The sequence below is a fragment of the Alosa alosa genome, chromosome 5, assembly GCF_017589495.1.
Source record: "Alosa alosa isolate M-15738 ecotype Scorff River chromosome 5, AALO_Geno_1.1, whole genome shotgun sequence".
Taxonomy (NCBI): Eukaryota; Metazoa; Chordata; class Actinopteri; order Clupeiformes; family Clupeidae; genus Alosa; species Alosa alosa.
The window spans coordinates 14,294,652-14,322,076 of record NC_063193.1 but is presented as its reverse complement, the minus strand read 5'-3'; the positions used below and the strand labels follow the sequence as shown (position 1 = coordinate 14,322,076).

The 27,425-nt window shown below is 40.9% G+C and overlaps 3 protein-coding genes across 5 annotated transcripts in view; 2 read left to right on the top strand and 1 right to left on the bottom strand.

Annotated features, from left to right (window-relative positions):
• slc4a5a (solute carrier family 4 member 5a) overlaps positions 1-15,958 on the top strand; it is a 28,432-nt gene extending 12,474 nt beyond the window's left edge. Inside the window, exons 5-26 of one of the 2 annotated variants that reach the window (XM_048242522.1) lie at positions 488-617; positions 1,018-1,178; positions 1,798-1,956; positions 2,223-2,318; positions 2,782-2,837; positions 4,542-4,699; positions 4,843-4,930; positions 5,115-5,269; positions 5,420-5,548; positions 6,270-6,444; positions 6,688-6,821; positions 7,212-7,483; positions 8,005-8,183; positions 8,642-8,755; positions 8,852-9,013; positions 9,443-9,621; positions 9,742-9,814; positions 10,007-10,075; positions 11,958-12,131; positions 12,572-12,739; positions 13,098-13,153; positions 14,860-15,958. In XM_048242522.1, the coding sequence (XP_048098479.1) occupies positions 488-617; positions 1,018-1,178; positions 1,798-1,956; positions 2,223-2,318; positions 2,782-2,837; positions 4,542-4,699; positions 4,843-4,930; positions 5,115-5,269; positions 5,420-5,548; positions 6,270-6,444; positions 6,688-6,821; positions 7,212-7,483; positions 8,005-8,183; positions 8,642-8,755; positions 8,852-9,013; positions 9,443-9,621; positions 9,742-9,814; positions 10,007-10,075; positions 11,958-12,131; positions 12,572-12,739; positions 13,098-13,153; positions 14,860-15,025 (3,053 nt within the window). In that variant the 3' untranslated portion in view covers positions 15,026-15,958. The remainder of the gene's footprint in view (positions 1-487; positions 618-1,017; positions 1,179-1,797; positions 1,957-2,222; positions 2,319-2,781; positions 2,838-4,541; positions 4,700-4,842; positions 4,931-5,114; positions 5,270-5,419; positions 5,549-6,269; positions 6,445-6,687; positions 6,822-7,211; positions 7,484-8,004; positions 8,184-8,641; positions 8,756-8,851; positions 9,014-9,442; positions 9,622-9,741; positions 9,815-10,006; positions 10,076-11,957; positions 12,132-12,571; positions 12,740-13,097; positions 13,154-14,859) is intronic. The other variant, XM_048242523.1, reaches the window with a different exon arrangement.
• A 102-nt stretch (positions 15,959-16,060) lies between these two features.
• Positions 16,061-18,410, bottom strand: ogfod2 (2-oxoglutarate and iron-dependent oxygenase domain containing 2). Of its 2 annotated transcripts, none has more exons than XM_048242524.1 (7): positions 18,133-18,410; positions 17,993-18,049; positions 17,795-17,905; positions 17,618-17,717; positions 17,373-17,497; positions 17,027-17,284; positions 16,061-16,762 (listed from the first exon to the last, which is right to left on the bottom strand). In XM_048242524.1, exons 1-7 carry the CDS (start codon positions 18,265-18,267, stop codon positions 16,496-16,498), a joined length of 1,053 nt encoding a protein of 350 aa, XP_048098481.1. In that variant the 5' UTR covers positions 18,268-18,410; the 3' UTR covers positions 16,061-16,495. The 2 variants fall into 2 exon arrangements, with proteins under 2 accessions (XP_048098481.1, XP_048098482.1); XM_048242525.1 differs by having other exon boundaries at positions 17,373-17,440.
• A 278-nt stretch (positions 18,411-18,688) lies between these two features.
• On the top strand, positions 18,689-22,225 carry zgc:113436 (uncharacterized protein LOC503528 homolog). Its single transcript, XM_048243627.1, has 8 exons — positions 18,689-18,942; positions 19,163-19,356; positions 19,468-19,579; positions 19,672-19,813; positions 19,898-19,952; positions 20,079-20,336; positions 21,325-21,447; positions 21,581-22,225. Exons 1-8 carry the CDS (start codon positions 18,771-18,773, stop codon positions 21,827-21,829), a joined length of 1,305 nt encoding a protein of 434 aa, XP_048099584.1. The 5' UTR covers positions 18,689-18,770; the 3' UTR covers positions 21,830-22,225.
• The last annotated feature ends 5,200 nt before the right edge of the window (positions 22,226-27,425 follow it).

Sequence of the window (27,425 nt, the reverse complement as noted above, 5' to 3'; positions counted from 1 at the left end):
TGCTACTGAGCTCTGAAGCCAACTTCCTGATGAGATCAAGGGTGCTCCCAAAGTTTCAAATCTAGACAACAGATTCAACTCTTCTCAGATGCCTTTTCTTAACTGATCAATTCCACCCAACTTTTTATGTCATTTTTTTGTTCAGTTAGTTTTTCTGTGTTCTTGAAGCTTCTATGTAATCTTTTATTTTTCCATCAATTTTGAATTACCAACGTGGATGAATTGTGCCATTTAAATAATAACCTATCCTTGACTTGCCAACAAACAGTGCAAAGCTTACATTCTATGAAGGTCAGTCCGATGAAACTTTTACTTTTCCAGCGATGTCTGAGGTTTGGTGCTAAATCACAAAGCGTATATCAATTTCACCTCAATTTCACCTCAGCCGATGTAAATGTATTCATCACCTTTGGAAAGTGCATTTTATTCACAGGATAACAGTCGTTGTGTTTCACAAACGTATGTACCTGTGTGTGTGTTCTTGCAGTGTCCCCTGCGGCTGAGCGTCTTCGCTACATCCTGGGAGATGACGATGACATGCCCACACCGACCCTGTTCACAGAGATGGACACGCTGCAGCATGAGGGGGACGAGCTGGAGTGGAAGGAGTCGGCCAGGTAGCCTCTCTCCTACGTCTCACCGCCCATTCCTCTGCTCCCTCATCCAGCCTGGCCATGCCCCATCAAGCACAGACACAGACACAGACACAGACATATATCTGACCACTCACATGGGAATTGACCACACATCACACGCGCATTCTATTTTACTTTACCGAGTTAAACAAAAGTCTGTTAACACATAGACACACTGGTCAATATGTATGAATACAAACACAAAAAGACCTCAGATAGGCACACACACACACACACACACACACACACACACACACACACACAAACACACACACAAACACACACATACATTCAAGGACCCATAGAAACTTATACCCAACAGTGTCAGTAAATCTTGGACATCCTCTGACGTCATACTCTCCTCCCTGTACCTGTCTTCTAGGTGGGTGAAGTTTGAGGAGAAGGTGGAGGAGGGTGGTGAGCGGTGGAGCAAGCCTCATGTGTCCACACTGTCCCTGCACAGCCTGTTTGAGCTGCGCACCTGTCTACAAACTGGCACTGTGCTACTAGACCTGGAGGGGTACTCCCTACCGCAGATAGTGGGTGAGTGACAGGGCAGAGTTAATTACTGTGCACATGTAATGCGTTCAGAAAAAAGCAATGTTCTAAAGTAGTGGCAAGGTCTCCCATGTTTTCCACACAGTCTAGTGAAAAGTGTTCTTCATGTCTGTGTATGGGCAATCAGAGATTGACCTGATAGCCAAAGAAAAAACTCAGGCAGGTTGTAAAAAGAAACCAAAGAAAGCAGCTGTCTACTAAAACCAGTTTGAGGGAACATTTGAGACATACTAGCTTAGAGTTTTAGTATTTTTCCTGAGGCCATGCCATATAGCTCTGCACAGACATTAATATACAGAAATATGATACTACACTTCCAATTAAAAGTTTTTAACAAAGCATGAAAAGTTTTGTGCTGATTAAATAATTTGCAATGAGAATAATTTCTCCAAAGATTGTTTTCACACTTGGTTGAAGCGGAAAGCATTTATCAGTATTTATCAATTTGTCTCCTCTAAGGGTGGGTGAGGCAAAAATCATTGATTTGTTTCTCTAAAGCTCACCAAATTTTATTTATTGCTCTGTTGGATTGGAGAGGATTAGAAGTCATCCATATAATTTTAATGAATGGTCACGACAATGGTACAAATGGCTTCTTTTCCAGATGACATTATCGAGAGACAGATCGAAGAGGGGATGATTGGTCCGGAACTGCGGGATAAGATCAGTTTCGTCCTGCTGCGGAAGCACAGGCATCAGACCAAAAAGCCTATCCACCGCTCCCTGGCAGACATCGGCAAATCAGGCGGCGGAAGTGCCGGCAGTGAGTGCTGCTCATGACCTTTCCACCCTCTCCCCAGACACCTTGCGTCTTAAGACACTACCCGCTTGCACTGGCCGCTTAGGTCAGTTTCCTGGATTTGATTTGCATGATGCGGTTGAGTGGAAGAATGGCAGCAGTGGTGTGAGTGAGTGAATGTCTCTTCTCGAGCGTGACCCTCTTTGAGTTGTCTCTGTCCACTGTAGCGTAACAAGTCGCCTAGCGCACGGCTAGCCATTCACTCTGTCCACCTCGCTCCCTTTTTCCAGACCGCAGTCCAAACCGTGCCCCACCCGCGGGAGCAAACTTTAACCGCTCCACAGAAGACCTGCGCTCCAAACAGGCAGGCAACTATGGCCGTCTGCGTGAGTCTCCACCCTTCCCTTATTCTTCTCTTGCCCTCCCCGGCACTCACTCTACCACCCACTCACTCCCTGGCCTTCATGGCACTCTAACACATTTCCTCATCCCATTTGTCCCAAATTATATTTTGTGTTTAAACAATTCTTGCACCAGTGTGATTATTGATTGAATTATCAATGAATTGATAAATTAATTGATTGTTATTCATTGTATGCTACTTAAGACTCTGCAATATTCTGCTGAAGGCTGCAATGCTCTGTCTGACACAGTTCACAGAGTATCTTTCATATAACTACGCCCACAAACTTGTATTTCCACTGGCGAAAAAATACGTTCCACAATGTTTCAATTGTATATTTGTTCCAATTATCATTACAACATTTTATTCATACAATGAAATTCATGTAGGAGGAGGCTTTACATTGCCCTGAGGTGTTTGAGGTATGCCTGCATTTTGTATTACAGGTCATGCCCAAAGTCGCAGTATGAATGATATTGCTGATACACCAAGCACAGACCAGGTAAGCACAGCCGGAGCAACCTTATTGTTTTCACTTAATCATTCTCCTGGACCCTCTTTCACCATGCAGTTGTACAGAGGGCTGAAATGTTGCCATGCCTTTGGGGAGTTTGTTCCATATGATATTTACACTGACAATTATTTGTACTGCTTCAGGGTTTGTTTTCTCCCATCCACAGTTGCCATGGCAACCAGTATTGGTTTTTGGTTAAGTGAGGTGGTATGTTGACAGAACATCAAGCCTGGGTTTTTGTTAGTGCCGTACCAATATCTAGGAGAGTGATGTTGACCTTTTAGGACAATATTTTGCTCAGGGTTTAAAGAGGGAAAAAAAGATCATTTGTTTGGTGACAAAGTTTTGTGAAGTTATTATATTAGCCATATGCTTTCAGTCAACATTGTGTTTTGTAGTGCTACAGATATTTTTATACAAAAATAGCAAATTACAAAAATAGCAAATTACTACTATGACGATTGCTATTATTTGTACATAAAGGCAAGAGCCAGATCAAAGCCTGACGACTGAATACTGATAATGATAATAATGCTAATGCACTTGTCGCATGCTTACATTCACTGAAAGCCTAAAAGCATTAACATCCCTGTCAGTCTACACGTCTTTAAAGGATGCTTTTAGGATTCCATAGAGTTTATTGATGCATAGAGTTTTGCATGTTGTGTATGTCCTGTATGGAGTTTGTGTGTGTACGTGTTTGTGAATGTGCGTGCGTGCGTGCGTGAGTATGTGCGCGTGCGTGTGTGTGTGTGTGCACTGCTGGCTTGTGATATGGTTGGGAGGGGTTTGTCTGGGTCAACATTGAGCTGCCACTATAAACAGGTCCTCGTGCCTCGCTCTCACATGCAGACTCGCAGGCCATCTCTGAGGACACGCGCTGGCATCATTATATGGTGCCAACACCTGTACTCGTCTACACAGTAATTTTTTGACCAGCCAGTGGCCCATAGACAAGCAGGGTCATGGTACAGTTACAGCATTCAGGACTGACTGAGATGATTTTGAGATTTTGCATTATAATAATTTATCCTCACTCTCTTGGCCTTAAATGTAATTTTGAATGCAATGCATTATAAAGTTCTGACGGAACTCTCCATGTGATGGTCATACATTAGCTGCCTGGTGCTTTTTGCAAGGTCTGTGAGTCTGTTACACGTCATGTAGAATTATCAAGATAATGATCTTAGTAATGAGGACATTATTTTTGACTACATCTTTCAAACCTATGTTGGACACACTGCCAGCTATGATGTTTTAGCATGAGACAAACCTGAGACTTAGATCTTTACATTTGATTTATACACTGATGTGTGCTACATAATCTCAGTCTTATCCCTAGTTTTACATCCACTATCTAAGTGTCCAACAATGAGCAACCTGCTGTAGACCTTACACAGAGAACAAAGTATTCTCTGTTGTGACACTAGCTATGTGTGAAGAGACTAAACACACAGGATATCATTTGATATAGGTCAGGTTAGCTGTGCTATATGGAAACCCCCTGTGTAATAAAACCCAAAGTAAATAATATATATCTGTGATATATTGCTTCCTAGAAGGATGTTTCTCATGATATGATGGGAATGGGATGGGATTTTGGAATGGAGGAGACATGGCTCCAGTTGGACTTGTTTCCTTATGCCTTTTGGTCATAATGTATTTCCCTGGATTCTCCCCTTCTTTGCGCAGCTGAAGAACAAATTCATTAAAAAGATCCCCCGAGATGCAGAGGCGTCCAATGTCCTGATTGGAGAAGTTGACTTCCTGGACAAACCCTTTGTGGCCTTTGTACGTTTGGCTCAGGCAACCACACTCGGAGGACTGACTGAGGTCCCCGTGCCCACCAGGTTAATGTCCACCCTCACCATTTTCTCTTATTCATTCATATTACATTACCCTTATGGAATATACATTGAGCAAAGTAAAAGTACAGACAGTAAGGTTTAGGAGAGGCCTAATTAATATTTATGTTTCTCTGTTTTCAACCAAGGTTCTTATTTGTTCTCCTGGGACCTCATGGCAAAGCCAAGTCCTATAATGAGATTGGCAGAGCCATCGCCACCCTGATGGTAGATGATGTGAGTATTCAGGATCACTCCTCCATGAGAATGAAAATGTGAAAATCCTCTCCCTGGTGATCTTGAAATTTAAAAACGCATTTGTTGTGTGCGATTGAGCGGATAAGAAGGACTATTACAAATCACATGAATGTATTCTTCTGCATGTTCACCTTTCTGCATCTATGTTTTTGTTTCCTTACAGCTCTTCAGTGATGTTGCATACAAAGCCAGGGATCGGGAGGATCTCATTGCCGGCATCGATGAGTTCTTGGACGAGGTCATCGTCTTGCCACCTGGGGAATGGGACCCCAAAATCCGCATTGAGCCCCCCAAGAAAGTGCCCTCAGCTGACAAAAGGTACAGTATGCTCGAGTCTTAATGGTGAGAGCCTTTGTTTTGGTTGGGACATTTCATGCCACATTTGAGATTGTGATTCCCTATTCATGTTTACCGTAAATTCATGTGTGCGTGTGTGTGTGTGTGTGTGTGTGTGTGTGTGTGTGACAGGAAGTCAGTTTTCTCCCTGAACGAGCTTGGCCAGATGAACGGGGCAGCCGGTGGGGGAGGAGGCCACAGTGACGATGAGGAGATGCCCGCAGCGCATGAGCTTGGAGAGGAGCTGGCCTTCACTGGCAGGTACAGCACAGCAGTGAGGCGGATGTGTACAAATTATTAAAACTGTCTGATGACACAGGCCAAATGGTACAGTTAACCATGACCACAAATAACCAACCAGTGTTGGCTAGAAAGTATGTGGAGCTAAATAGATAACTTATTTTCTGATGATAGAACAATAAATCAATATATAATAAGAGGTGAGAGATAAATGGTTCTGGCGCTGGACTTGATTGATTGATTATTTGGAGCAATAGAAAAGTTTTTCTTTAAATCAGGAGCTTATAATTCATATTCATATTCATGTTCATATTAGCATTTTTCGGGCATTAGTCTATAAGTCTGATGCTGGGAGACTATTCTAAACACGTAGACTATGATAAACAGATAACTGTTTGCCTGAGAGAACATTGACTAGCTCATTATCCTGCTTAGATGTCTTCCACCAGTACATTTTAATTATGGCTCTGCCTGAGCTAGCATATGTCTACACCCCACTTTCTGCTTCTGAAAACTTTTGCCCAGTTTGGATTGGACCAGTGCACCACCGGTATGGGAGAAATTTCACTCACAAACAAATAGACTTCAAACTAAAAAGATATTTAACCGGGTATTTGGACATAGCTAAATAGTGGCTAGCTTCACTGCTAGCGTATCCTCTCACTGTAATGCTATTTACCTTTGACATTTAACGTAGCATGTACAGTAGCAGTACGCTGACTGAATGAATTCTACTCCACAGATTCTGTGGTGGCCTGTTCTTAGACATCAAGCGTAAGGTTCCCTGGTTCCCTAGTGATTTATATGAGGGCTTTCATGTTCAGTCCATTTCTGCTGTCCTCTTCATCTACCTGGGCTGCATCACCAACGCAATCACCTTTGGTGGCCTCCTTGGAGATGCCACTGACAACTACCAGGTACACGTTTTGGTGCCAGTGGTCAATTAATCACATATTAGACAAATGCTGATGAATGTCACCAATATATTAAGTTGAGACACACAGTGAGTTCTGTGTATTTTATTGGTTTGCATTTTCAGCATAGGCTGTTGGCTTCTTACCATTTTATTTGTGGAGGTTTGTGATGTAGTGTCACTTAAGATAGCATAGCAGTGGCCCCAAAGATAGAATTTCTTTGACAACAATGTGTTTGTCCATCAGGGGGTGATGGAGAGTTTCCTGGGCACAGCTCTGGCCGGGACAGTATTCTGCCTGTTTAGTGGCCAGCCACTCATCATCCTCAGTTCCACAGGGCCCATCCTCATCTTTGAGAAACTGCTCTATGAATTCAGCAAGTGAGCGTCTCTCGCTCACCTCTTTCATGACTGCAAGGAAGCACATGCACCCTCACACACATGTACAAACACACACACAAACAGACATATGCATGCGCGCGCACACACATACACACACACACACACATACAGACACACAAACACACACACACACACACACACACACACACACACACACACACACACACACACAAACAGGCATGCATTCTATACATACACACGCAAATGCACACACACTTAAACAAAAATACACACTGTGTGAAGAGCACACAGAACATTCAAACCATCAAAACTCTTGGTGGAAATTTGAAGCATTGTCATTTTGATATTCAAACAAGCCCTTTTTAAACTCTTTACTTGTTTTCCACCTTTCACCCCCTCAACTAACAGGAGCAACGGCATTGACTACATGGAGCTGCGCCTGTGGATCGGCATGCACTCCTGCGTGCAGTGCTTCTTCCTGGTGGCCACGGACGCCAGCTACATCATCAAGTACATGACACGCTTCACCGAGGAGGGATTCTCCAGCCTCATCTCCTTCATCTTCATTTCGGACGCAATCAAGAAGATGGTGGGCTCCTTCAAGTACTACCCCATCAACACAGACTTCAAGCCCGACTACGTCACCCAGTACAAGTGCGAGTGCATCGCCCCTGACCCGAGTGAGTCCATTCTTGGCAAATTGTTTAGAATTGCATGTAAGGGAAGATGGTGAGGGGAGAGGTGGGTGTTGTTAAATAATCTTCTGATCTTTTCATTTCTTACGTGACATTATACAGATTCATTCACCATGTTTTAAGTAATATATAACAAGGAAAGCATGAAATAAAATCAATGTGATGTGTAGGAATGACTGGATTCTTTATTTGACTGTTTTAACTGATATATTTCATTTTTGTTTCTATTGCACAAAACCAATTCGGCTGCTGTCCGATGTGAGTATGTGTCACTACCTGTATCAGTAGTTTTAACATTTTAATGGAATCCCACTCATGCCATCACCAAGCCCAAGGCCTTCAACCCTGACCCTCCTCCTCTTCCTCCTCCTCCCCCTTGTGGTTCTGTCTCTTCTCTACTTCTCTCTTTTTTCTCTCTCTCTCGCTCTCTTTTGCTCTCACTCTCCTCTCTCTCTCTCTCTCTCTCTCTCTCGCTCTCGCTGTCCTCTCCTAGTTAAATATTACAGCTCTGGACTGGACGCAGCTCAGTAAGAAGGAGTGTGTGAAGTATGGAGGTGCTCTGGTGGGCAAGTCCTGCAAGTTCGTGCCCGACCTGGCTCTGATGTCCTTCATCCTCTTCTTTGGAACCTACTCCATGACTGTCTCCCTAAAGAAGTTCAAATTCAGCCGCTATTTCCCCACTGCGGTGAGGGATGGCAGCAAATAGCAAATGCCCAAATAGAAGCTCTGCATGCAGTCTAACAAATATAGAAAGTAGAGTAAATTGAATGAAGCTAGAACATATAGCAGTGAAAATGTAAGCCAAAACTCCTGCCTGTTCCTATACCAGTATATAATTTCCCGGCAAACCCTGCTTACCACTGGGCTTTGCGCTGTGCACTACTGATAAGGCTCCCAAAGACCTCTCTTCTCTTCTCTTCCCTTATTACCTCTCAAGTTCCCTCATTCCCAATGCTCTTAATAACAGTAGGGCATTTTCTGCCACTGAGTCTATTGAATGTTACAGAATGTGCATGGTCATCTGCTTTTAATACCAGTAATTAATAATTAATTCAAGTGAATATCTAACTCTAACTTATATTTCCATAATTTCCATTTTTTGTGTGTGTGTGTGTGACTGGCATTATATCTGTGAATGTCCAGCTTCGCAAGCTCATCAGTGACTTCTCCATCTTCATGTCAATCATGACATTTGTGGGTCTTGATATGTTGATGGGGCTAAAGACTCCTAAACTAATTGTTCCCACTGAATTTAAGGTAAGCCTATTTCTAATATGTTATACAGTATTTTTAGTAATATTGTTAGAAGCTGCTGTATTATTGTATGTCTTTACTGGGACTCTCTCTATACAGCCCACCCGTCCAGGTCGCGGCTGGATTGTGTTACCTTTCGGAAAGAACCCCTGGTGGGTGTATGTGGCCAGCTTTGTTCCAGCACTCCTTGTCAGCATCCTGATTTTCATGGATCAACAAATCAGTGCTGTTATTGTCAATCGCAAGGAGAACAAACTCAAGGTACAATAGCCATTATCATTAGGGTAGTCTGGTTCTGTTTCTAAATGATTTAAAACAGCATAATAACGTTTGTATTTAGTATAGCAACCACCATGTCTTCTATAGCAACAACATAGCAACCATCTCAATTACCCTAGCAACAACCTAGCAACCACAACCATAATATCAATCTAGCAATCACCATAGCAACCATCATGATTACCCTAGCAAGCAGCATAGAAACCACTGTATTTAGTATAGCAACCACCATGTCTACCCTAGCAACATCCTAGTAAACATCTCAATTACCTTAGCAACAATCTAGCAACCACTACCAAAATGTCCTTATATATGATATTTTGTGTACCATTTTTTGCATTTTCATGCACTGGTAATTCCTTGGAATTGCATTTCTAGTTAACTTTTTAACGTTCTCTCCTCATCTCGCAGAAAGGGTGTGGCTATCACTTGGACCTGTTGTGTGTGGGTATACTGATGGCAGTCTGTTCCTTCTTGGGACTGCCCTGGTACGTAGCTGCCACTGTCATCTCCATTGCCCACATAGACTCCCTTAAGATGGAGAGCGAGTCCAGCGCACCTGGAGAGCAGCCTCAGTTCCTGGGGGTGAGGTGAGTGAACTGAGAGGAAGAGAGAGAGAGAGAGAGAGAGTTTATGAAGAAAAGAGGTAACAAAATCAGTGATTTATGTAACTCTGTCTTGGCTTTCTTCTTGTTTTTCTTGAAATGCAGAGAACAGAGAGTGACTGGGATTCTTGTGTTTGTTCTCACCGGAGTGTCCATCTTCCTGGCCCCTGTACTTCAGGTGAGAGATGAATCTTGCAGCATGATACCCGGGGGTCCTAGTACGATACGAGGGGTTTAGTTTGAAGGCGTAGTCTTGAACATGAATCGTGTCAGATTATAAGAATACAGCATTTCTCATACATGTTTATTTAATTATGTATGTTGCATCACTGACATGTGAGTTTTAGTTAATTTCTTTCTTTCTGCACAGTACATCCCAATGCCAGTACTTTATGGAGTTTTCCTCTACATGGGAGTGGCCTCGCTCAGTGGAATTCAGGTAATGCGGCATGCTCCATCCATGCAAATGCAGTAGGGCAATTTCATGGAAAATTACGTTTTTGTAACATCCATAACGTCAGTAAAATGTGATGGTATGGTTTGATGTGAATGATTACATGAAATTTGAGCATTTGCTATTTTTGGCTGAAGAATGTACATGAGAAAAAATGCACAAAAAATGAATGTTATCATTCACATCATACAAATGCCAAGGCATTTCGCTGCCGTTATGGATGTGACAAAAAGTCCATTTTCCGTGGAATTTCCCAGTAACAAAGTTAAGCTAAAATATTTCCACAATGGCTCAAAATAAATATGTCTATTTCAGTGGTCCCCAAACTTTCCATGGCAGGTCTTAGTAATAAGACTAAATTAGTATTTATATATATATATATATATATAATAGGCTACAAAATAGGTTAATTACAGGCTAGTATGCTGTAAGAGCACTGTCATACTTAAATTGACCAGTAGTCGGGTGTTTATGGCTTTTCCATTTCACATCTTCAACCCATGTGGCCACCACCTACTAAGCAAGTCTGAGCTCCCCGGGAGGCATGACCCACACCTTGGGAACCACTGGTCTATTTCAAGGTTACCATGTCCCAAAAGAATATTGAGATATTGCAGCCATTACATTTATGAGGGCTTCTGTTTTTTGTTTTGTAGTGAGTGATATTGTCTCTTTTTTGTTTTGTAATGAGTGATACAGTAGTTAGCAGTCTTACCAATCAAAAATTGCTACAAAATGTTTCACTTTGAAATTCAGAGAGCATGGTGGGGCACTGATCGGACTGGATTTTAAACCTCTAATGACTCTTAAAGTCATGCACAATTCTGCCATTTGGTGCTTTGGGTGAGGATGTCAAATATCCTTGATTACTGACACCCTCTCTGAGGATATCATAACGAGCGCCCATTCTGTGTTTTTCATCGTTGACATTCCTCAGGGTGAAGACAGTTCATAGACAGTTTAGATTAGATTAGATTCAACTTTATTGTCATTGGGCAGAGTACAAGTACAGAGACAACGAAACGCAGTTTGTGTCTAACCAGAAGTGCAAAAATGCAGAAATGTGCAATGTGATATACAAGTAGGTGGTGCATAGACATGACAAAAGATATAGTGCAGTGTAGACAGTAGTAAACAGTTGTTTTCAGAAGGTGGTTTAGAGTAGTATAAATGAAATATAAGCATGTGCAGTGTATTAGCAGTAATAGAGCAGAATAAATATGGCTATGTAATATGAACAATGTATGAACAACATGTACAGATATGTGCAATGTAGTGACAGTTCATTTCAGCGAGAATCATGATCAAATAATTAACTTTCCTCTTGTACTTTCTTCATGTGGGAGTGAGCAGGTGATTTGTATGCTTCTGATGTCTGTGGCCCGCAATTTCAGGATGAATTCTTGTACTCTCGTCAGGCATGGTGAGAAGGGAGGCCGCTCAGTTTGGCAGTCCTAGCAGGTGTTTTCAGAGTCGCACTCCAGCAAATGTCAGTGGCCAAACAATTTGATGCCTCATTCAATGAGAGACGGTCTAAGTGAAGATTACTCAAAAACTGATGAGTAAAATAAGACCACTGAGAGCTATGATGAGGTCTCAAATGTAGTGACAATTACTGAGTAACTCCATTGTCATTACAGAAGAAACTATTGAATTTGCATACTTTTCCTTCCCCAATCCCAATATGATACCAGATCCAAGGAGAGACAGTCTAATCGAAGATTACTTGATAACTGATGAATATGAAATAACACCACCGAGAGCTATAATGAGGTTTCAAAGTAGTGACTGAATACTGAATTGCTGCGTAACTTCACTGTCGTTCGTTACAGCAGAAACTACTGAACTTGTGTATTTTTCCTTGCAGTTCTGGGACCGCATAAAATTATATCTGATGCCGTCCAAGCACCAGCCTGATTTCAGCTTCCTGCGCCATGTGCCCCTGAGACGGATTCACCTCTTCACACTGATCCAGATCATATGCCTCATTGTCCTCTGGGTTCTCAAATCCACTTTTCTGGCCATTATCTTTCCTGTTATGGTAAATCATTGATGTGTGTGTATGTGTGTGTGTGTGTGTGTGTGTGTGTGTGTGCATGCTATGTTGTAATTGCTACATATGCTGTGTAGACAGCCTTGGCTTATAGGGTTTGTGGAGGTGATGGGTGGTGCCCAAGGACGCCTGCTGCCCTAATTTCTTGCTGATTCTTTTGTAAAGGTTTCAAATGTCAAATCGTGAGAGCAACTAATGAAGCCCTGTGTGCTCAGCTGTGGTAATTTGCATGCTCATCAGACATTCTGAGAAAAAGAGAAGGGCCCTGTCTCCTTTGGAGGAGTTTTCTGACCTTGTACAAAGGATATAATCTGAAGGGTCTCGTTTCACCGATTTACCATCACTGCTAAGTAGTTTCATCTTTGCAGATGTTAAGCCAATATGAAATCTGATGAAGAACTAATGGAATGTTTGTTTTCTATTCTTAGATTCTTGGGCTGTTGTTGGTGCGTAAGATGCTGGACATGGTGTTCTCGCAGCATGACTTAGCTTGGATGGATGATCTCTTGCCTGAAAAAGAGAAGAAGAAGAAAGAGGATGAGAAGAAGACAACAAAAGACAAGAAGAAGTCAAGAGTGGATGACAGTGAGGACGAGGTAAGCGTGCTTTAGAGTGCTTGCCAGGGCCTCTGTTATCGCTCAAGTTAAGCTGCAGCAGCACCCCAAAGCACAACAGCACTGTTTTGTAAACACTCTCTGGGCCACAGCATTAACCCCTCAACAACACCCCTCATTTTGCCACATTTTGCATGTGAAAGCACACATTCTTGTACACACACACACACACACACACACACACACACACACACACACACACACACACACACACAGAGAGAGAGGGAGAGAGAGAGAGATGAAGACAAAGAAAGCCCCTGTTTTCAATTTTACACATAATGTACCACTACTGCCACCCATTGGACATCTTGTGAACCTTCGATGCTTTCTGCCTCCTCAGGAGAAGTACCACCCATACTCTAACTGCTCTCCCCCAGACTCCGACCTGGACCGCAGGTACTGTGTACTCAAACTCCATGTCCCCTACCGTGACCTCTTGCAGGCCCCAGATGACAACTCAGAGTGGGCAGCACACTGCCAGCCTGGCAATTATTACAATTATTGACACATTTCCCCTTCTGTTGCACTCGCCTGCTAATGTTTACTCTTATTCACACCCCAGTAATAATCTGTCCTGTAATACAAATACATTTACATTGTGGCTCGCTACCAACTTTTGATTCTCTGTAACACATTAAGTTGTGCCCATAAGTAGACTGTTAGACTTGCTTCAAGTATAATATGCCACATATTTATTACATAGTTACATATTTACAATAGAGTATTGGTTCTATAGAGACACTGCACAGTTGTAGTTTTATTATACGCAACCTGAGTGGACATTGTTTTTTTTCACTTTTACGTCTCTCATTCTGTTCAGTTGTCTTTCCCAGCATAATGCCCTTAATGTTCTCATCATCCACTTAAAAGCAATGCAGATAGAACTTTTTAAGCATCAGTAAGCTTGTCTGTAGACATTCTGTTGTTTAACAGTTATTTTTAAAGACTATTTGTAATGTTTTCCATTGTTTCTTGAAACATTTTCACACAAAAAAAAATCAAAATCTACAGGTTTCTGTTTGAGAAAAAAAAAACATGGTTCATTTGTTACGGGTGCTCACTAAATCTGTGAATCTACCACTGATGGTGCCTGACAGATATGAATCATAGATCTCATATGACACAGCACATAGGTCAATACGCTGACCTCCTTTTCAACAGCATGGTGCATGTGACCTCACGTGGCCAGACGGGCCCATTAAGCCCTTAACATCTGTAGAAAACTCATGTCATGCTGCTGCTCAAAAAGAAAACTAAATAAATAGAAATAAACAATTGTCCATGTAAACATTTGTATGAAAAGAGGTCATTTTGAAAATACAACTTTACACTTTGAGAAATGCATTTGCACAAGTCACCACTGGGATTTTTGGTTGTTTCTTTTTCCTCTGTGCGTGAATTAAATAATTCTGAACATTTTGATCACCACTTTTACACGTCTTCCCCATGGTACAGAGTATATAATGTTGTGTGGCATGTTTTGTTGTGTTCATTTTGTCATCTTTACCGCCTGTGAGTTTTAAGCCAATCTTCCATGCTCTCTCCTTTGGGTTGCTGTGCATACACACACCTTAATTCACACCATGTAAATGTTGTCAGTGTGTGTGTACTTGGGCTTTGCTCTGTGTTGCTTCTTTCTGGTAGTATAGGGCATGGCTGGTGGTGTTCAGGTCTGCATTGCTTTTTAGTGGAATTGGTTCTAAACAGATATTAAGTTTAGAGGTCCCTCTACCACAATATTACTTTAAAGATTATATTTTGACCATCAGTATTGGATGAATTCTGTTGGACTATTACTAAGCAGTACTGAGTAGGACACGCATGCTGAATTGCATCCTACTCACCCTGAAAACACTACGTGTGCCAATCATTATCAATTCCACCGTACCCATATGACCAGATTGATTTCTTCTTTTGCATTTTTACCCCTGCCTTCTCCTCTTAACTCTTTTGTGGACTGTGTTGTGGCGATCGCTGTCTTCCCTGCTCTATTCTCCTCCCCTTATTTGCCCCTTTCTCTCCCACTACCCCCCTCCCCATCCTGACCACCATGTCACTGGCTGGACCTTGTGCGTTCATAACCGTGACTTGCTGCTCCTCAGCATCACACTGCACCTGAAGATCTCCTGCCCGTCTTCGCCGGCGGGGCCCATGAGCCGCGGCATGGCCTGTCCCGTGCCCCAGGTCAAGATCGAGATGGAGTCCGACTACGAGGACACGGACACGGACCCGCGGCACCGGGACATGAGCAGTGAGACAACGCTGTAGTTGTGCCGCCGGCGAGGCAAACAGAGAAAGCCCCCCCACCCCACCCGACCCGTGGGGCCCGCTGTCAGGAGAGTAAATGATTCTCCTCTGCTCCCACAAAAGCTCTGCAGACAGGACAATGCAAGGGAAATGGCCAAACACATTTGTCATGGACTCCCACTTCATGTTATACCGCAGATTTGAGATGGATGCCGTGTATAAGACCTGTGTCCAAAATTCAAACTTTGATCCGGTATTAAGTATTACCAAACCTTTGTACTCAGTAACCGAATGCACTATGTTCAGTCTTAAACCACATAATGCCACTGAGATCCGTATGAAATAGTTGATGAGCAGAGGGAGTTTTTAACTGTATGTACTGTAAATGAGAAAATATAATGTGCAAATCTACCTACAAGTTTATCTCTATATTTATTCAAATAAGTAGTATGTGGAGAACAAAAAGAATGATCAGAGGGATTCCATGTCTGTGGTGCTGTTTAAGTGTATGGATTATGTAGTTAATGGTCTTTTGTGTAAGAAACACCCTTTTATTTCCTTTTTTGTTTCTTGCCTCTGCGATGGTTGGAAATGGCTGGGGGAAAAGAAACAACCAAATAGCTTTAAAGCCCAAATTCACACGCTGCTAGGTTACATTATAAGATAAGTTATTGTTACGTTTTACAATAACTTACCACCTTTACCACAACAGACTTACCAGACTTACACAACATTACCAATATTTTTGTGTGAATCTGAGTCAATATACAATGTATTTAGTAACTGATTATAGGTCATTAGAGGGAGAGAGACACCAATATTGTAGGTGGAATACCTACAGGAATGTCTAGAAATGTCTACCTGGCTACAACTTGAAATGTCCTGTTTGTAATGTGACCAGAGGATATAATTTGTAGCATTTGTCTCCTGTTAACAGAAATGCCAAGCAGAATAATTCCAATTCTCTTCCATTTAGCCCATAAAGTTTTGTATGTACATGCAATCTGTGATGTGACGCTGAAAATCTATTTTGTATACCTAGGTTGTAATCTTATAGATAATGAAATATTTTTATTTTCTACAGAGTACTATTATAGTAAAGATGATAATGGAAGCTATATTTGTGTATACTTAAATATCTATCTTTATAATTGACAACATGGATTTTCACTTTAACAGAATATTTTACAACCTGTGACTGTGCAATTACATGTACCTCAAAGCACAGGCACTTAAAATATTCCAACACCATAAAAAGTAAATCAGAAAATTGCAAAAGCAGTAATTGCACCACCGTGAACTTTGACATTCAAAAAATTTCATAAAATGTGCTACTGTGTCTTTCTCAAGACCTGCTTTGGAGACAAACAAAACACTCACCATAAGCAAGAGATTGTAGGAAACCAAAGATAACTACTGATTTCAGTGACGAGGCAAAACAAGGCGACACAACAAACAACCAGTCAAACAAACAAACAGCACAGAAGCCCCTCAGTGCAAAGCACACAGTGCTCTCTGAGCTCTTATGTCCGCTTTGGTGAATCCATCGGCGAAGCCATCGCCCTCCACCAGCACAGGCCTCTTATTGCACATGGGGCACAGCCTGTTGCGCTCCTGGGAGCTCCGCATCCAGACGATGAGGTTCCAGCGGAGCCCGGAGGAGATGGGCAGGGCCCCGTGCATCTGCTGCCCCCGGTGGAGGAGGCCCTCGGTCACACAGTGCTCCACCTCGGCACACTCCGTCTCGCTCAGCGGGACCTGGGGCATTGGGGGAAATGGGGCACAAGGTGCTGTTACACACATTGAGACAGGAACAAGTACAGCTGGGTTTTTATTTTGCTTTGGCAAACGATTGGAGAAACAGGTTGTCACAGTGTTTCTAGTATTTATTGTATGACTGTAAATAAAAGCAATACTTTTAAATAATGTTTGGAGTTTGGTTTGTTATTAAATACAGTAAATATCTGTCCATCAATGAATCCATCACCAATTCCAGTGCAGACTTCTCAACACTACACCCACCTGCCGCATGTCTCCAAAATATAAATTCCCTTCTGTGAACTCTTTTCCCAGTGACACATTGAGGGTGACCTCTGCGTTGTCATAATGGTAACTCAGGTCCAGATCCTCATTCATAGAGTATTTCACCACAAAGGCCTTGTGGCTGTCTAGAAACGTGCCTCCGCAGTCAGGATACAGCAGTGATGTCACAGGTGTCAGGTAAAGCTCCCGGAGAGGAGTGATGAAAGCCTCATCAAAGCCAAGTTCATTCAGGAGGATCTGAAATAAGTTTAATCAAAGGGGATATTTCTGTGTGCTTATCTGTGCTAATTGGGATAACTTGAAACTGGACAAACTGGAGCTTTACCCCATAGTTGTTCATGGTGTTGGGTCTTCCTTTAGGTGCATCTGACTCTTCAAAATGCTCCAGTTCTTCTATAAGTTCATGGCAGAAGTCTTTGGTGAACAATGGAAATCTGTAGACCCTTTGTGCTACAAACAATCAATTACACATTAAAATTCCTTGTCATAAACTACATTTGACAAATATCAATACATCACTTATCTAATTTGAAGTTAAACTTTAAGACTTATATTCCTTCTGAGACTCACCAGTCTCAGAGTGGATCAGTTTTAGTAGTCCCTCTTTGGTAGCATCCTTGCCCAAGGAATATTGCACTAAATTAATAAATTCTGGGACCAGATATGCCTCCTGAAAAGGATTATAAAACATGTATTGGGTTTTGCAATAAATCGTCGGCTTTAAAGTCTTTTAATTCCATGTTTTACCTCCAAGTGATAGACATTCGGATGGAGTGGTGTGTAGTGCTTCTTTATATGTTCAGCTCTCTCGGCTGATTTCACACTTAGACTTTTCCGCCTTTCAACCTCTGCATGTATCTGAAGACAGACAAGTAACGGCTATATAAATAATTTGAGGGCCAGGCCCTACTGTATTGAAACTGAAAAGAGTTAAACGGAACAAACCTTCTTGAGGACGACATCATATTGGGCGACTGTTGTGCAACCAAGGGTTTTCAAAATCTGGAAAATCAGAAAGAATCCCAAATTTTGTATTCACTAGCACGCGTTATAGTGGTGATAACTGATTTATGCATTTAACTTACGTGTTGATAATCCCACTTAACCTGTTCCTCAGACACATATTTGACATGAAGTTTGTAGTCCTTTAGAAAAATATTGTCAGTGCAAAAACAGCTACAAGTGTAGAATTTATCGACCATGCATTCGTTGTTTTGCATGACTAGTGTTTGACTTATAACGTTTATAGTAACCTCAATTTAACATTACTCTGTGACAACTAATTTTACATACATGTGATCTTTTAAAACAGAAAACAAACACCATTTTCAAGCTGTAATTTTTTTGGATAGTTTTGCCTCCGGAAGTGACGTTTTTTGTTTAGGTCCATGGCAGATATTCGTCCGGTATGGAAACCCATGCGTCTTTTTAGTGGCCGTATTTTTTTATGACTTAGCCACCAAGATCAAATAAAATAAATGTTGCCGACATTAAACAGACGATACAAACAGTTATTTATTTGTTTTATTTAATACAGAATTCAATATGAGCAAGAGGATATCGGAGGACAGATATTTTGAAAACAGTGTCGTCCATCAGTAAAAAAACGTCCGTCTGCAGCTTTACGGAACCATTATTCTACATGACAATCGTGCTTAGGCGCCTGTCACCCAGATAAAGGCTACAAAAACATACATGGATCCGTATTAACGTATAACTTTACATGATGTTAAGTGTAGATTCCATACAAGTAGCTGAAGAGGAGGTGGTTGAGTCAAGCTCCAACCGTCTCGAGGATATATACACATTTGTAGCGCAGGGATGTTACCCACAGTCCATGAACCCAATTAGAAAGAAAAATCTTAAACGCTACGCTCAGAAGTTCATCATTGATGGTAACCTTCTAACGTTACACATTCTGGTTTCGATTATACCTTTAGCAGTTTTCTTGCTGTGGTTGTAAATGGTGAATATGGGGTGTACTTCTATCGAGTAGGCTACGAAAGTTGCTTTAGTGCATTAACTGGGCCGTTGCGTTGCATTGGATTTTACAACTTTCATTAAACTATTACTTAGTTGCAACATAACCCACACGGTGTTAACTTACTTTCACAGATGGACGGTTATATTATGTTGGACCCAAAAAGGAGGAGAAGCGAGAGGTGGTAATTGAATCTGAACGAAAGCGTCAGATATTTCTAGAATGTCATTTTAATGATATTGGCCACCACCTCGGACAGAAGAAGACTGTGCATAGGATACAGAGCAAATATTATTGGCTTGGCATAGTCAAGGACGTGGTGGATTGGGTAATGTTACCGTTAATAAGACTGTAGCATAGGCTAGCCAACTCTGTCAGTTTCATACTACATTTGCATTGTTCATGGCCATATAATATGATTGAGTGTTTGTTTTTCCAGATAAAAGTTTGTGAAACCTGCCAGCACACAGAAAGGAATAAAAACATGGCCAGAATAATTCGGCCAATAAAGGTGGATGGTCCTTGGGAAGTTATTGCGCTTGAAATATTAGGTACAAAAACAGAGATCTTGTAAACAAAGAAATAAGCTGCAGATGGAGGTGTGAGTTGATGGATATCTGCTTGTATATTCTTTCCCTATCAGGTCCATTTCCTGGTACAGTGCCAGCTGGAAACATGCATGTAGTGGTGATTACTGATTACTTTAGCAAGTGGGTGGAGGGTTTTCCGGTCCAAAGGAAAGATTCTCTATCTGTTGCACGGTGCATCTCCACATCTATTTACAGGTATTAATGACTCAACTTGCAACTTACACAGACCTATGTATAGCATACTCAATCACAGCCTATTAAAAATTATCTATCTTCCAGGTTTGGGTCACTGAAAATGATTTACATCTGTCAAACAGCAGACTTTTGTGAGGAGGTATGGTGAGAGAGAGGACATGTACGATCATTCTCATTCAGATTGGAACAGTTGTGTAGAGCTGTGCTCATTAGGTTTTGTCTCAGCGTTTGTGCTCTGAGTTATTGTTTGTTGTTGTTGTTTCAGGTCTCAAAGCACCTTTGTGACAGGTGGAACATAGTTCAGAAGGTGTCACCTGTAGATCCGCCCCAGAGGAATGCCCTTTATGACCATACCAGTGGTTTCCTGCGGGATGCCATCAAGGATGTTGTTTCAGAAAAGCAGTTAGACTGGGATGATTTCATTGATCCAGTGCTGTCCCTGTTTCGAACATCAACAAACACTACTACAAAGTTCACGCCTTATTGTTTAATGTTTAATAGGAAAGCCAGTATGCCCAATGAGGTATGTGTTTTGTATCTTAACTAGCAGCTTAACTAACTTATTTTCCACCCTTCATATCTAAGCAATAGAAAAGGTAGTTATGGGAAATTGCTAGCCAAAACATATATGATGAGCTTTGATAAGATAAAAGTAATATATCGCCATTTTGATCACTCATTTAGAATAAAAACAGTGGTATAATTTTTCCCTGGGTAATTCCAGTGCAGATCAACACAAACATCCTGGATTTGACACCATTTTTGCTGACATTTTGTCCAAAGTGTCTACCATGTCCTCCTTGTTCTTGAGATATTCCTACTCCAAACTGACTCGTTTTGTGGCCAAAACCAGTATTGCATGGGTACTACTTTCTAAACAAAACACAAATTTGCACACTGGTGATTGGCACACTGGTGTAGGACAATCTTTATATTTCTAACATCTCTTTGAAATCACTTTCCTACCCACCACTGATTTATTTTTATCTATTGAAATAAAATCAGATGCATATTTTTCTACATTTTGAAAAATGCATATGCTCATTCTTAAGTGATTTCAAATGTGAAGCACTTCCAGGTACACAACTTTGAGTTCAGTCCACTAGTACAGGAACACACTGAAGATGGTAAATGGTAAATTGATTAAAAAACCCTTGGAAGGACCGCATGAAGGTCAAACTCTATGTTTGTATTTGTTGCAATAGGTCATCCTGTAGACAGCTTAAAAGTGTTAGATCTAACTTTTCCCTTTTACTGGCCTGTCAAGATGTGTCAGAGGTTGATTAAAATAGATTCTTTGTATTTCTCTTTGCATCACAAAATGAAATATTTGGATGAAATCTATGAGACCATGATTTCAAGGCTTTTTAAACTAATATGGAATTACCCCTTGCCATTATTAACATTATTGTAGTAACTATATGCAACTGACTAGCAATTACTGACCCTATTGCAGTAACTATATGCAACTAACTTACTGTCCACGTTTTTGGTCTGTCCCATTGATGTAGATAAACCAGATGAAACTGGATCTGCTTACTCATGACAATGAGGAGTCATATCCGTTAAACGAAGAGGGAGTCATGAATTTTATGACTGCCATGCAAGAGCAACATAATACACTAAGACAGATGGTAAGTTTGATAACAAAACTGATGGTTTCAATGTCGACAGTGTTTTGTTGTATATGAACTGATAGAACATTTTCAAGTTTTTCCATTCATTAGAGACAGATGACTGAAATGATTGTTAATGTTAACTCTTCAGGTTTTAGCTAGCATGAACGCTGCTTACAAACAGGAAAAGAAGAATGCCAAGCGCAGAGCAAGGAGCATCACATACGATGTCACAGAGGAACCTCTATTTGACAATGAGGAGTCACCTCCATGTAAAAAACTCAAAGACAGCTTGTTCCTGTCCTTCCCAGTGGAAGGAGTTCTCACTACAGAACAAAATGGCACTGCTAGCAAGAAAAATGCCTTGGAATATCAATTGCCAGGTTCTGATGTGCACTGATAAGGACTTTGATACTATGGGAGTGATAAATTAGTGAACACATTATGTAGTTGGACCACCTATCTGGAGAGCTTCTCAACATGGAATGGTCTATAAGCTGTATTCCTTGCAAGAGAGTGCAGTGAAAAGGCTGTAATGCCATACTTAGGACACTCAAGTCATTTTGCAAACCAAGAAAATTTGGTCTGCTTCAAATGTAAACGGTACTGGATATGTCGATGTAAATGCACACTATTAGTTGGGGTGATATCCAAGTAATGCACTAATAGTGGGTGAGGAACTGTTTGGTTTGACTCTAGTCATTATTGTTTCTGGAATGTTTTCTCTGAGTAATAATGGCAAGTCTGTGACATGCCTCTAAGGATTCGATTAATTCCTTTAAAATGTTTAAAGATGCTCCCTGTTTTTTGAATTTTAAATTCCCAACTGCTGGTACCATTGAATTGACTAGGAGTTCACTCAGCCACACCAAACCTCCTTTGATATATTTCTGTTTGCATTAAGGCATTTTACAGTATATTTTAGACACTGTATTTTAATACTTAAATAAGAACTTTGAGCAATCATATGTTATCGATGGCACTTTCTGCATACCATTTTTTCTATTCGATTTATGGGTCAACATGGAAATGTATTAATTTACAGTATAACATATTATAGGCCTGACTTTATCATTCTCTATATGGTGTATAGCAGTTTCCCAAACATTTTCCTGGGGACCCACTTTTTACAAATGACAGACCATAGTGACCCAATTCACAATAGCCACATAATCATGCGCGAATCTGCATATTTTAAATATTATGGTTGTGTGGAGTTCCTATCAATCAAGAAATGTTAGCCTAAAAAACATAGCCAACAGTTCATAGGCTATCTAAATGTAGGCTAGTCTTCCATAACACAAAAGCTTCAGGTTGGTGGCATTATCTTAGGCCTACTTACTTGCTTACTAGAATCTCAAGTAGCCTTATATTTGACACACCGTAGCCTAAACAAGAGATGTGACGGCCAGTGCGATTGGTAGGTGGTTGAACAAAGGCAAAATATTTAAAATAGAGCTGTCAGTTTGTTCTTACAGATATGGAAATACCCTTTGACAGCATAATTTGTAAAATGTGTAAGCTATTTGCCTATTTCACACATTATCTTACAGTATTTCCATTAGATGTTATGAGTGAGTGACACCAACACCACTCAGCTTTTTGCCACTTTTCTCCTTGTAATGGTTTTTTATGGTTATGGTATGTAGCAGATATTTTTTGTATACAATACAAAGTTAAATTTAACAATTAAAATGGTTGGTAAGACTACTTTAAGGAGAATAGCAACAATAAACAACAATGTCAATTCAATCAATACCCTAGAGAAAATAAATAAATAGTATAATATATAAACCATAACGCATAAGAAACACTTAATAAACTAGATGTACCGCATAGCGGTACAAAATATGACCGCCGCTCAGTCCTGTACATCCGTTCCGCGAAAATAAATCACACTTCAATTTGTCTCCATATTTTACTCCATCCCCACTCTTGAAACTTTTGTGTATGCTTCTTTGGCATGCCTGAGTGTGTGTGTGTAAAGGCTGCACAGAAAGTACCCTACTGGTGCTGAAAAGGTGAATAGATTGTAGAATAGCCAAAGAAGATGTAGAATTGTTATAAAACCTTTAAAATCTCTAAACAATCACAAGTAGGGCAGTTCATCACAGTTCATCCATTGCAACTGGATTGACGAAAGGTCACTTACACCTGTAGGCTACATTGTATTTGGGAAAAGCAAAAGGTATCAGCATAATGTTATTTATTTATTTATTTTTATGTATTTATAAACAAAACATCTCTGTCAGTTCCATGCCGTTTTCAACAGCTATCAAAACAAAAGGTCATTTTTGGATGGATGGATTTTTGTGAATGTTTCTTCATCTACATAAGATTTTAGTCATCTTTAGTTCATGTAATACTTTATTGTCAATGCACAAATTAAGTAACAGTAGTCTGAAACGTTATTGTTAATGCACAAATTAAGTAACAGTAGCCTAGTCTGAAACGAAATGCTGTTTTACATCTAACCAGTGGTGCAAATAACTGACATGTCCAAATGGGCCTTGATGAAATGCGTCGCTAGACTGTTCATACACATTTTAACGGGCCAAAGTTGAAGAGCTTTTGTCCGTTATTGTTAGTGCAAATATAGGCTGATTCATGTTCCCTTGCATTGTTTAACTGAGGTCCATGGCTAGTCTGGCTTTCATCAGACCAAGCTCAATCTTTTAAGAAATCAAAAAATAAATAGCGGGCAGATCAGTCCATAGGCACCCGATATTGTTTAATTTTTCCCATTGAGATATACACGCTCTGGCTATTCTAAATGCAAAAATGCATCAGGGAGTTATGACAAAACGGTAACTAACAAACTAGATCCTAATAGAAAGTTGTTAGCTTCCCTAAGCTACAGGTAGGATTATAAGGTAGGCCTATTGACAACATAAATTGTCAATAGGCTATGCTAGCGACACAAATAAAATCTCCTTTGAAACCAATGGCTTCGCCTTACAGTATCAAGCGGACTTAAACTGTCATATCGTGGGCGAAAAGTTGTAATAACATTCACGCAGCTCCATGAGTCAAGGAAAGCGAATGAAGTAGCCACTTCTAAATGGGACCCACTACACAGTAGCTTAAGGTGTTTTGCTAAAGCAGCCATAATGAAATGAAGGTGTCATTGTTTGGATACTTCACACACACGTGCTTTTTAATTTCACAGACTACAACTACCAAGCTGTAATCAAAGCACATCGATTCCCCTCTCACACCCTGCACGCACTTAAAACAAAATAAACAGGCGTCTCAGTCTCAGGCATGTATAGGCAAAACTGTATCAGACCCGGTTATAACGTTGGTAAATCTTCCATTGCACAGAATGATTTTGTAGCACGTGCAATAAATGACAGTCGAAGATACAAACAGTGCTGCTATACATTTGCTTGGTATAACCGCATTTATAGTTTTAGACAAATGCAATAAATCAAATGCCTCCATCACTCAACCAACGCTAACGGTAACATTACCTAGGTCCTTATTGATATTACAAGATTAACGTATTCGCAGTAAAACCAAGCATGTCCGATAAACATCCTCAGATTTATTTCGGCTTCAAGAAGAAATGGGAATTACACTTCATGTGAACATCGTCCTATCCTTATTAGATGTTAAGCTGCGGTAAATTACAGTCCTTGTATGAAGGCGTCCATTGTTTTTCCAACCCACTTTTAACTTCCAACAAAAGTCTCACTGCAACAATGCGCCATCTAGTGGACAAACGACTACTTCTCGCCAATACTGAAAATGCAGCCATGATGATGATGATGAATATTTATTTTGGCTTTCTTTTAATCCTACTGATTTTCATTTTTTTACCGGGGCAAATCACAAATGAGTGATTATGAGCCAGGTTGATGTGGGCCCTTGAGACCAACATACCATAAAAGATTCACAGAGAACTGTGTCTGCCCTACCCTCCTTCGGGGGTCCAGTCCAGCGGGGGCTGCAGATGAAAACGAAAAATGACGGTTCCATGCTATCCATGTGGGGGGTTATGCTCACCAAGTTTTGTGTACCCGGTCTTTCAGTGTCCCGGAATCCTTGTTGGTGTACGTCACTAAATGTACACATAAATTATTTTATTGTAAGGCCCCCATGAACGAAAGTACACAAAACTTGGCATGCATTCAGAGGGTGTCATAATGATCCTACTCTTTTAATTTCGTGCAGTTTTGACCTTGTCAGCCAGAGATATTGTGATGAAAACACCTAATTTTTTGCTTTTTAATTTTTAACTAGGGTGGCGCTATACATGAAATAAGTGGTAATGGGATGGGTTGACATGCCCCTTAAGACCAACATACAAAAAAAAGGTGGACCTCCTAGGCCCTACGGTTCTCGAGATATTCACAGAAAACTGTCTCCGGCCACCTACAGGCCAGTTGGTGTATAGTAACATAAATTAATTTATTGTGTGGCCCCCATGAACGGAATTCCACAAAACTTGGCGTGCATACATAGGGTGTCACAATGATCCTACACTTCCAATTTTGTGCAGTTTGACTATGTTAGGTCACAGATACCTTCAATTACACCACCTCATTTTTACTTTTTTTGTGTTTAACTAGGTGGCGCTATACATGAAATGAGTGGTTATGGAATGGGTTGACATGGCCCCTTGAGATCAACATACAAAAAAAAAACTGGTCCTCACAATAAACCCACGGTTTTGACTATATTCACAGATAAATTACACCACCTGTGTTTAACTAGGTGGCCCATGAAATGAGTGGTTATGGAATGGGTTGACATGGCCCCTTGAGATCAACATACAAAAAAAAAATGGTCCTCCCAAAACCCCTACGGTTTTGAGATATTCACAAAAACTTCAGCCCTACCCTCCTTTCGGGGTCCAATTCAGGGGGCTACAGATCAAAACGAAAACGATGGTTCCATGCTATCCATGTGGGGTTACATGTCCACCAAGTTTCGTGTACCCGGTCTTTCAGTGTCCCGGAATCATTGGCGGAAATTTGGGCATGCGAAAAAAAAAAAAAAAAAAAAATCTGACTAAACCTATATGACCCCGCCCGGCTGCGGCTGTCATAATAAGTGCATGTACAGATATGTCTCTAGACCCCTCTTGAAAGACCTAAAAATATAACAGGAACGGAGAGCACTGGGCAACTCATTCCACCAACAAGGTACCACTGAGGAAAAGAGTCTTAAATTTGACCTAGCGTTTATGGCTGGTCGACACTACAGAAGCTCATCAGAATTCGACAGTGGGCGGTTGGGGATATATATCTTGATCATTAATAAGATAGCAAGGAGCTATCATAATTTCAATGATCAACCAACTATGGGGAGTGTTTAACTTGACAGGGAGGGAAAAATAAACAAAGCATTGGCAGAGAATATGAAACCTAACATGAACATACACAGTATATCGGTCCTCTGTCCTTAGTACCCAGCCCATCTTATTATCCATATATTCTCAAACATGGGCAGCACAGCACAGCACACTCCTGGTTTAAATACTATCTCACTGGCTAATCACTTGGTGCTTGGGCCCCTTATCTTTTCCATGTACACCACCTGCATGGATGGACTCATATTTCACTGCTACACAACTTCATCTGCCATTCCCACCTGACAACCCTATGGTCTCGGTACAGATCTTGGATTCTCTCTCTGACATATCCACATGAAGAAAGATCACCTCCAACTAAACCTCACTATAACCGAACTGCTTGTCTGACCAGCTAAAGCTATGCATCACAACATAGAAATTGACTCTTCTTGCTCCTACCAAGGTTGCAAGAAACTTAGGTAACATAACTGATGACCAGCTGACCTCTGATCATGTTGATTCGGTTGCCTGATCGTGCTACTTCACATTATTTGATATAAGAAGAATCAGTCGGCATCTGACCCAACACGCCACCCAGCCTTTGCTAAGGTCTCCTTTGCATTGTAGCTTGAATGATGATCCTCATTTTAGAAATCTATACCTACTACACCTAATCTACACCTACAGGTGAACATCT

What these genes read in the sequence shown, in the direction of transcription:
- ogfod2 (XM_048242524.1), bottom strand. Translation starts at nt 18,267, where the DNA reads ATGCAAAACAACGAATGCATGGTCGATAAATTCTACACTTGTAGCTGT. An exon ending in CGAATGTCTATCACTTGGAG is followed by an intron (nt 17,718 to 17,794) that starts GTAAAACATGGA and finishes AATCCTTTTCAG; the next exon opens with GAGGCATATCTGGTCCCAGA. An exon ending in ATTTTGGAGACATGCGGCAG is followed by an intron (nt 16,763 to 17,026) that starts GTGGGTGTAGTG and finishes CCAATGCCCCAG; the next exon opens with GTCCCGCTGAGCGAGACGGA.
- zgc:113436 (XM_048243627.1), top strand. Translation starts at nt 18,771, where the DNA reads ATGATGTTAAGTGTAGATTCCATACAAGTAGCTGAAGAGGAGGTGGTT. An exon ending in TCAGAAGTTCATCATTGATG is followed by an intron (nt 18,943 to 19,162) that starts GTAACCTTCTAA and finishes TTACTTTCACAG; the next exon opens with ATGGACGGTTATATTATGTT. An exon ending in TCAAGGACGTGGTGGATTGG is followed by an intron (nt 19,357 to 19,467) that starts GTAATGTTACCG and finishes TTGTTTTTCCAG; the next exon opens with ATAAAAGTTTGTGAAACCTG.